The 10,219-nt window shown below is 41.6% G+C and overlaps 1 protein-coding gene across 1 annotated transcript in view; it reads right to left on the bottom strand.

Annotated features, from left to right (window-relative positions):
• Positions 1-2,338: 2,338 nt before the first annotated feature.
• LOC107552153 (dihydropyrimidinase-related protein 2-like) overlaps positions 2,339-10,219 on the bottom strand; it is a 44,072-nt gene continuing 36,191 nt past the window's right edge. Inside the window, exons 12-15 of the mRNA XM_016233982.1 lie at positions 6,076-6,266; positions 4,984-5,163; positions 4,722-4,887; positions 2,339-3,509 (exon numbers count right to left, since the gene is read on the bottom strand). Coding sequence (XP_016089468.1) covers positions 3,406-3,509; positions 4,722-4,887; positions 4,984-5,163; positions 6,076-6,266 — 641 coding nt within the window. The 3' untranslated portion in view covers positions 2,339-3,405. The remainder of the gene's footprint in view (positions 3,510-4,721; positions 4,888-4,983; positions 5,164-6,075; positions 6,267-10,219) is intronic.

Here is a 10,219-nt window from a genome sequence, read left to right on the forward strand (position 1 = left end):
AACCCAGTTACTTACAAAAAAAAAAAAAAGACACAAAAATGAATCCCCGCGGCTCCACAGTATATTAAAGTCTTATGAAGTGAAACTATCGGTCTCTGTAAGAAATTGAACATTATTTACAACATTATTAACTTACCTGTAATTCATAGCCAAGTCAAATGAATAGTACGAGTTTACGCCAGGACGTAAACTGATGCCGTTGTTGTTTACAACAGAGACGGAGGACGCGTTTGCGTAAGGTGGCTTGGCTTTAGCAATATTAATATTTAAATTGTATTGTTCATCAAAATGGTGCTTACTTTTGCTTATCCTGGATGACTGATGAGGAGGTCGTTGTAAACATACTTGTAAACGTGGATGGCCCGAGGCTGATTGTTTGATGAACTTTAACAAATATAACAAAAAATTCTGACAACTATAGATAGATAGACTTTATGCTTCAAGAGCTTGTAACACTCCAAAGAGAAAGGAAAAATTGAAATCGCATCATAATGCCCCTTTAACATAGGCCTAGATCAAGCTTAGTCACTGTGGCAACTTATGCTGGGAAACTAACCTGGTCTAAAGCAGGCTAACTGTCAGGCTAAGCTAAGCTCATCTACTGACCAAGAAGAACATAATGATATTACCACTGTCTCACATACTATTATTTGACTTTCTTTTTTTTTTACAGTTTCTAGCCATGCAGCCTTTCTCTCTGGTTTTATTACAGCTGTACCTTTTATAGTTTGCAGAACAGATAGCAGAACATTAGAACATTACAATCTAAAATGGCTCTTTAAAGCATTCAAATAACTAAATTAAAAGTTAAAATCACTGAATTAAAAATGAAAATAAATAATACAGAAAATGACTACATTTTAACTGCTATAAGAAACACATGAACTCATTTGAGCTTGGTAATTAGTACTGTAGCCTACTAGCTTACATTTGATTTACCTATTACAATAGTCCACTTACAGTTACTGCTATCATAAAAATACAATTTATGTGTAGGTTTAAAATTCTACAAAAGACACATTTAATGTCCAAAAACAAATTTTTTAGCAAAATGTATATTTTACTCAGAATTATTGCGCTCCAATTCAATTGCGCTCTGTCTGTTTAGCGCTCTTTGCTCTCGCGTGCCTCGCTCACTGCTGACAGCAAAATTTTTTTTTTTTTTACCTCTGATGCACTGTAATGTCTGAACTGTCCTGAGCATGTCCTCGACAGCCGGCATGTGATGCATCTTCTTCTTCTTCTTGCTTTATGGCGGATCGCAGGCTTATAAGTGCATTAGCACCACCTATCTCTCAAATGGACCATTGAAGGACCCCGCTCAGGCCGCGCTCAGGACAGTTCAGACATTGCGGTGCATCAGAGGTAAAAAAAAAATCATATAAATACTGTTCAGTTTCTTGCATAGACTGATCGTTTCATGTCTTTACACATCAACGTATCGTCATGAGCCGCAGGGTTTAATTTGGTTTTGTTTGTGTATGCTTTTTTTTTTAACTCTGAAAGCCGTGATTCCCATTCACTTCCATTATATGACAGACAGACTGCAACGGTTTGTGTTAAAAATCTTCGTTTGTGTTCTACTGAAGAAACAAAGTCACCTACATCTTGGATGCCCTGGGGGTAAGCAGATAAACATCACATTTTCATTTTTAGGTGAACTATCCCATTAAGGTCTGCTTAAGAATAAGCGTGCACAAATTAGTGAGATTGTGTGAATTTAATTTGCCGTTAATGGAATCGCTTTAGCCCCGACTGATTTGTTAGGTTATTTCAAGTCAGGTTTTGGACTTTAATCCCAGTTTTTCCTCGGGTCTCCATTGTGTTGTGATGCGTCATATTCACGCAGCAGCAGCGGTGATGAGAGAGCGCGCTTGAGAAACAGTTTAGAGAGGAGAAATCAATCTACTTATAAAATATTGGTCACAGATTATTGGTCACTTTCTAAATAATACAAGTATAGCACATCCACTAGTAATTCTATATAAATAAATCGTTTTTTACCGATGCAAATATGTTAGAAACGATGCATCGCGATATAAATGCCAACTTGTAGCTGATGCACACTTTTTAAACCGATGCATCGCATCGTTAACTTTTTATGCCGATGCACCGAGCGAATCGCGGAATCTTCCCATCACTAGTGGGGACCATAAATGACAGAATTTTCATTTTTGGGTGAACTATCCCTTTAAGTGTGGGATCACTATGCATCACAATATCATCATATTGCCACCTCATATCTTTAATGAAGACGGTGAAGGGCAAAATACTTAACAGGGATGGAAATAATGTGCTCGTGATCAATGTGTTTTGACACTGGAAAAGCTGTACAGGCTTTTGTTCACAACTGCATTTTATTGTAACAATCAAAGACATGAAGAATGATGAATTGTATACACATCTTCCATGAGAAATGTTCAGCTTGTCATAACAACACTCACAGACATTAATCAAGAACTGTATCACTTGGTGAATAGGCAGGCAAGTCGATTTATAAAAACAAAGCAGAACTGCAATGTAAGAAAACCATTGTGACATAACGTTTAATTTAGAATAACACTGATCAACCTTACACATGCCGGACGATCCGTTTGACAGACAGAGTCACTGCAACCTTCAAAATGTCCTCACGGTAAAGGTCGGTTCTGTTGTGGGACGGAACAGGAGGGGGTGAGTAGCTGCCCCGTGGAGCAGCTGTGACATCACAGGGAACGGTCGAACCCGTGCCGAGATCCACCGCACGAATAAAACCCCTGGTGTGAAGAGGTTACTGGGGTGACGCTCCAGCACGGCACGGCTGTCGTAACTAATCAGCATCCACTCCGAGTGAGCGGGACCGTTTCTGTAGTAACCGCCTTCCTCCTAAACCGAAATGAAAGGGAGAAAAGAGCTGCTCCCTCTAGATCTGCTATTCACCCAGAGAGTTTTTCTTTATTTTCTCAACTGTACTGTATTGTTTCTGGTGAGACCCCCTTCGTGCAACTGTGGGACAAAGTAGGAATGGACAGTTTGACATTTACAGCGAAAAATGAGTAAATTCAAATCACACTAAAATCCCACAGGACTGCGCACCACATCCAAAAACACCACTGTTAGTCTCTTTTTTTGTTGTTGCTCTAAACATCTCCAAAACTGCAGTTAAATAATGCTGAGAGAAAATAACGAAGTGCAAAAACGTTAGGAAGACAAACGTTAGGGATTTCAGGGAACGTTGAAACACCAACCTGAAACCGAAATCATAACATAAAATAAAAAAAAGAATCAAACTATTCAGTTCATTATAAAACAACATTCTAAAACCTTATAATAAATCAGGCGTTTGTGGAAGAGTTGACACTTTTTCAAAATATAAAATACAAACGTGGTTTGAATCCATAACAATAAATATCTCATCGACTCTTCCTACAAGGAAAAACCACAAATCAACATGGCGACAGCACGTTTAATACTTAACGATACAGGGCGCTGAGTTGTACGACGAGGGATGTTATCGTCAATTTGAGCCCCTGTGAAACGATGAAAGAACAAAATGAGTTAGATGGCAAGAACAGAGCAAACAATTGGGCTATATAGTTTTATAGTATAAAAGTATTTTCTGTTTTAAATGTACATGAATACAAAGTATGCAACTGTAAAAAATGTATATAAACAATTGCGCAGGTGAGATTTGCTATATACTATGTTTCGCCACATGTTAGTAGTAATGTGGAAAAAGATGGACAAACTTATATATGATTAGAAATATATAAATTTATAATGAATTAATATTAATAAAATATAATTAATAATGATATATTATTACATATATATATATGACTTATTAATGTTCCCTCCTGGTTGGAATGAATCGGCTAAAAGAATCGGCTAAAAACACATCTCTTCCATCTTTACTTGACCCTCTAACTCTAGCATTCTCTATTCTAATTCTATTCTTTAAAAAAAACTTGCACTCTATTCATTTACTAACTGCTTGTTTTCTTAAAAAAACACTTTTCTTTTTGCATTCTATCTCTTTGTTTTCTTTTATTTATTATACAATTAACAAAAAGCAAAAAAAAGGCCTTTAATACTAGCTTGCTTTATTCTTTTTCTATTCTATCTGTTTTCTTTTTATTTATTATATAATTAAAAAAAAACTTGTATACGGCTAACTGAGACTTGTCATAGCACTTGCATATTGCTCTTTTGTTGATTTTGATTGCTTCCATTGTCCTCATTTGCAAGTACCTTTGGATAAAAGCATCTGCTAAATGACTAAATGTAAACGTAATGTAAATATATCCAACTTCACATTAAGAGCTGGTCGATAATATAGTTACATTTTGTGGCGATATAAACAATCATGTAGCCAAGATTTGCTATATAGGTATATACCGCTTTACGTGAGTATACTAATTAAGTTAATACAAATAAAATATTTTTTTCTATTTTTAATCACAGTTTTAATGTAATTTTGTGTAAAAATCTTTGGCAATATGATCAAACAATGAGCCAAAACGATAACAATCACAGTAAGCTTTGTGTTTTGTTAGAAATTTTTAATTATAATTGAATTTATTTTAAGACAGAGCCACAATTTTTTCAGTAAACTTTTTTTTTAGTAAAAATATATATTACTGTTTATATATTGCATACAGCCAAAATAATATTATGGTAGTATGCCATTCTAAAAAGTATTATGGTAGGAAATTGGTTTGCAAATTTAGTTGTATACTCACCAGACAGGCTGAATCCAGACTGATGCAGGTTACGAACCGGTTGAGGAGTGTGTTTGACCGGAGAAGTCTTACCGGAGGTGACAGGGGTCATAACCTTAGGTGTCACAGTGACCTCACACACCGGGCCATCATATAGACCTCGTGGGACTCCACACAGCTCAGCAAGCTGTGATGAGAGATACCTCCGTTTGACACATTTTTTTATAATTTATGGCTAATTAAATTAAGAGTCAATATGCATCTGTATATAACGCATACATACCCTGCTGCGGGCCTTTATCCTCTTGTAGACGTAGTCTGGGAAGGGTTTACGGGTGATGTAGCGTCCAGAACCCTCAGTGGTGTGGAGGTTCCCGTCCTCCAGGACGATCTTGCCCTGGCTGATCACCACCAGAGGAGCTCCACGCACCTCAATCCCCTCAAAGATGTTGTACTCCACCGCCTGAGAATGACAGAATGAGCGAAAAGCTCTCATCTTTAGCTCAGCTTTTGAAGCTCTAGTCTATACTATCAAAACATTTTATTCCTAAAATAGTAAATAAACCTAAAATATTATAGAAAAAACAGATTCACTAATGATCGAAATCTGATCTTGTAATGTTCTGAAAGAAGTCTCTCATGTTCACCGGGGCTGCATTTATTTGATTAAAAATAAACAGTAATATTGTGAAATATTATTATAATTAAAAAAATGTATTAATATATTTGAAAATGTTATTTATTTCTGTGATGCAAAGCAGAATTTTCAGCATCATTACTCCAGTCTTCAGTGTCATATGATCCTTCAGAAATCATTCTAATATGCTGATTTGCTGCTCAAGAAACATTTCTGAAACAGTTGTGCTGCTTCATATTTTTATGGAAACTGATACTTTTTATTGTGGAAAAATATTTTGTAAGGTTATGTCTTTTTATGTATCCTTGCTGAATAAAAGTATTAATTTCTCTCAAAATAAATAAATGAATAAATCTCGAACCTTTGAATGATAATGTACATTAACATATCCCAGAGTTCACCAGAGCTCAAATAATTAACTCTTTCTATATCTGACCGCATCAGCGTCTCATTCCGGTCGAATTAGATCAGCACAGATCGCAGCATCAGCCTCATTGATAAACAGGAGCAGACAGAGCGAGCGAGTCAGCAGAATACCAAAACAGCTCAGAGCAGAGGATCAGGAGTCAGAGCTGGTCCAGACCTAATGGTGTCACCCACATTACGGTTCATTTAAAGTGCACTCAGATACACAAACAGCCCTTGATGCACTAATCTAACATTCAGACCCCAGAGCTTCCTTGTCAGCTGACAAACATTACTTGAAAAGTAATTTAGTTGTAAACAAACTCTTCTCACCAGGTGGTGGCTCTTAGCAGAGATGATTTTGGTGGTGTCGGGGTCCCAAAGCACCAGGTCAGCATCAGAGCCCACAGCGATGCGACCCTTCCGAGGGTACAGGTTAAAGATCTTGGCAGCATTGGTGCTCGTCACAGCCACAAACTGGTTTTCATCCATCTTACCCGTCACCTGTGAAGCAGAACATTCATCTTAAAGACAGGGTCAGAAACTTTTGTGGGAATGATACAGTAATGAGATTTACATTGACTTTTACCACAGTATAGGTAGAGTGTGTTGTGCACACCATGAAACAATGTTGTTCTTGCCACTTTATTTTTTCATGTTTGTTTGTCTTTTATTTCACGAGTTCATGCTTACATATAATTAGCTGAAGTATGGTAATGCATATTTGGCGTGCTGTCCGGGGAAGGGCTCCGAGCTTGGGAATGGCCCGAACCTAGAGTACCCCCCAAAAAGCAATTGAGCAAAGGACAGCCGCCAGACTGAGAACCGGAGCAGCGGGATTGTATAACCCTACCAGGAGGGCCCGAGTTGCCTCGACTGGAATAGCTCGCGGTGTCGGCGTACGGCCCTACTGGCTGACAGGCCCCTGCTAATCAGTGGGCAGAGGGCAAAATGGCTGACCGAGAGGGCCCATGAAGCCTCCGACTGGAGATCAAGACTCAGGACGACGGACGTGTGGGTCCTTTCGGTTTGGCAGATAAAAAGGCTTTGGGCGGTCCGGCAAGGAGGACTCTTGTGACACCCGACGGGTGATCAAGACTCACGGCATCGGATGGATAATCTCGCTTGCGGGCGGCAAGTATAGAAGCCCAACCGGGAGTACTCTCACCGCCATCTGACGGGAGATCAAGACTCACTGCATCAGACGGGTAAGCCTCGCCGGGCGGGGAGAGAGAAAGGGAAAACCCGACTGGGAGGGCTCTCGCAGCATCTGATGGGGTATCAGACTCAGAACATCGAACGGGTAAGCCTCGCCAGGCGGGAGGAAAAGACGTGAGGTTAGCTGAGAGGGTTCTGACAGCGTTCGGCGGGAGGTCGAGACTCGGATGGTGTCGGACAGCTAAGCCTCGCCACCCGTCGAATGGAAAAGTAAAGTTATGTGGCCGGGAGACTCGCCGACGTCCGACTGGAGCACACAGCATCAAACGGGTAAGCCTCGCCGACCGTAGGATGGAAAATGTAAAGTTGTCTGGCCAGGAGGCTCTCGCCGACGTCCGACGAGAGCACACAGCATCGAACGGGTAAGCCTCGCTGACCGTAGAATGGAAAAGGTAAGGTTGTCTAGCCGGGAGGCTCTTGCCGACATCAGATGTAAGCTCAATAGTTTGGATCTGCTGCTTGGAGAGGCCTTTTTGGGCTGCTGATGTTGCTGCCCCAATGCGAAAGGAATGGCTGGAGAAATTCTTTGCTGGGATGCCCGATAATTGCAGGATGGATCTGAGGTGTTTTTGGAACCAGAAGCGAGTGACAGGTTTTTTGGAGTCGTATAAAAATAGTGGTTCGTGGGGGAATTTAGCCTGAGAATTTCTAAGGCGGAGGTACTCGAAGATGGACTGGTTGGATTGGAGAAGAGAGATTGAAAATGTAGATAAAATGACCTTTCTTGGCTTGGTCTGTCTTGCTTTGTTTGATTAAGAAGGAAATTGTTTCGCTATCGAGTATGGTTAGGTCTGAGAAGGTCAGGTTGATTTTTGGATCGAATTTGGAAGAGATGGTGAGTTCCGGGCATCTAAGAAAGCCGAAAAAAGCTAGAATGAACATGGCGTCGAGTGTGCGGGCTGTACTGAGAGGCTGGTAACCTGTGCGGAGGGTGTGGATACATTTTGTGAGGATGTCTAACATTATGGGTTGTCTGGAGTCGGGACAGGTGGGCTGGGATCGCTGGATTCCTCTGATCAGGAGGGAGGATTGTGAATTGCTTATTTCGGGCGAGGGAGCGCCGAACATCAGCTTGTGGAAAAATTGGATGCCACTCAGGTAACCTTTGATGGACCCAACTTGGAGACCCTTAATGCTGTTAAGAAAAGAGACGAATGAGGTGATTGAAAGTAGGGAAAAATCGGGGAACGGTGTGTTGTATGAGCGGTGGAATGCCTTGAAGCATCTCCACGCTGTCACATATGACTGAAGGGTTCTGGGAGAAACTGCTTGGAGGATAGTGTCAAGCGATGCATCGAGAAGGGGTTTTAATGGGTGGGTTACAGGAATATTAATTCTGAATAATGAGGTACTGGAGTTGGGAATTGGTACGCCTCTGGAGCCAGCATCCTGAATTTCTGAAACATAAAGCGAGACAGAGAGTCAGCAATTTGGTTTTCTGAACCTGGAACGTGTTTAGCGATTATTATAAATTGGTCGCACGCTGTGATCCATGTTAAGCGTCTAAGGAGAGGCGTTAGGGCGGGAGAATGAGAACGGCCTTTATTAATGCACTGAACAGCTGCTTCGTTGTCGCAGTGCACTAAAATACTTTTAGAAGCCCATTCATTCCCCCATAGGAAGGTAGCTACCATGAGGGGGTAGAGCTCGAAAAAAGCTGAGGACTAGGGTGAGCCCTGCAGCTGGGGGGGCCATGGAGACGCAAACCAACGTCCTTGGTAAAAACCTCTGAAACCAATTGAGGGAGCTGCGTCTGTAAATAGTTGGATGTCAACGGGAGATGAAACGAGGTTGTTGTAAAAAAGGGAAAGGCCATTCCATTGTTTAAGGAACATTATTCATAACTTAAGTTCATCGCAGCATGCGTGAGATAGGGGAATGAGGTCCTCGAGCGCGTGGAATGAAGATGCGAGAGAGAGAAGATGCGAGATGAAAGGGCTGCCTTGGGGAATGATGCGCATTGCAAAGTTTAAGTGTCCGAGCAGAGAAAGGAGTGCGCGTTTAGAACAGCTTGGGTTGGCGAGGAGGGTAGAGATGATGATTATTCTATCAATCTTCTCCTTGGGCAGGGAGAGATGAAATTTAGCTGAGTCTAAGTTGATGCCGAGGAACTCGATGAACGTAGCGGGACCCATGGTTTTTTCCTGAGCGATGGGGATCCCAAGCTCGGAAAAAACTTTTTGGACTGTGAGGATGTGGGCGGCTGGGATTGCGTCGGGAGGTGAAATGACCAAAAAACGTCTAGGAGATGAATAAGGTGGGGCATTGCGTAATTATTGGACAAGATCCAGCAAACGGCTTCTGATAACATGTCAAACATTTTGGGGCTGCTTTTGCATCCAAAGGTTAAACGGACGGCGAAATAGAATTTCCCGAGCCAACGTATCCCGAACAAATGCCATGAGTCCGGATGAATAGGCATCACTTTGATGGCAGAAGTGATGTCTATTTTTGCGAGCCAGGCTCCTCGACCCGCAATTTTAATCAATTCGACTGCCTGATCTATGTCGTGGTACTTGAGAGAAAATTCGTCAAGAGGGATCAAGCTATTAATGCTTGGAACCATGGAATTATGTGGTGATGATAGATCAATTATTAGGCTTTCTTACCTGAGAATTTCCTAGTAGCCACTCCGATGGGGCTGACGCGAAATGTTTCGAAGGTAGGTTTATCGAAAGGGCCGATCATAAAGCCTGACTTGACTTCTTTTTTGATTAAGTTGCCTACGACATCAGACTCTGCGTGGGCGGATTGGAGATTATTGCAGATGAAACTTTGGGTAAGTGAGCATTCGACGCCGGGGTTAAAACCGTGTCTGAGGCCAGACAGAAGATAATTAGTGAATTATTTGTCTGGGTGGTGAGCGAGTTCGATGGTCAGGCGAGAAATATTCATGGGAGTCGATAGGTAATTTTTGGATTTTTTATTTCACAGCTTTAAACACTGGGCAGACAATGCGGGCGTGAGCTCCGCCACAGAAACTGCAGATGTGAAGGAACCGGCAGCGCTGTCTGAAGCATCTCCCGTTGTTAAATGAGGTGCATGACTGCCTGTTATCTGCTTCTGATGGGGCTGGTTGTTCGGGACCCGAGTTTGCAGTAGTTGCGGATCTTGGGACGTAGCTGATGGATTTCACCACGGAAGTATTAGGGCATGAGGGTATAGAGGGGTTGATTTGTGGGCAAGTCATGGTGGAGTGAGCGACTGACCTACAAACCGCACAAGAAATGTTCCTGCAGCCTAAAAATACCCGGCTGTG

The sequence above is a fragment of the Sinocyclocheilus grahami genome, unplaced genomic scaffold (genome assembly GCF_001515645.1).
Source record: "Sinocyclocheilus grahami isolate Dianchi unplaced genomic scaffold, SAMN03320097.WGS_v1.1 scaffold442.1, whole genome shotgun sequence".
Lineage (NCBI taxonomy): Eukaryota > Metazoa > Chordata > Actinopteri > Cypriniformes > Cyprinidae > Sinocyclocheilus > Sinocyclocheilus grahami.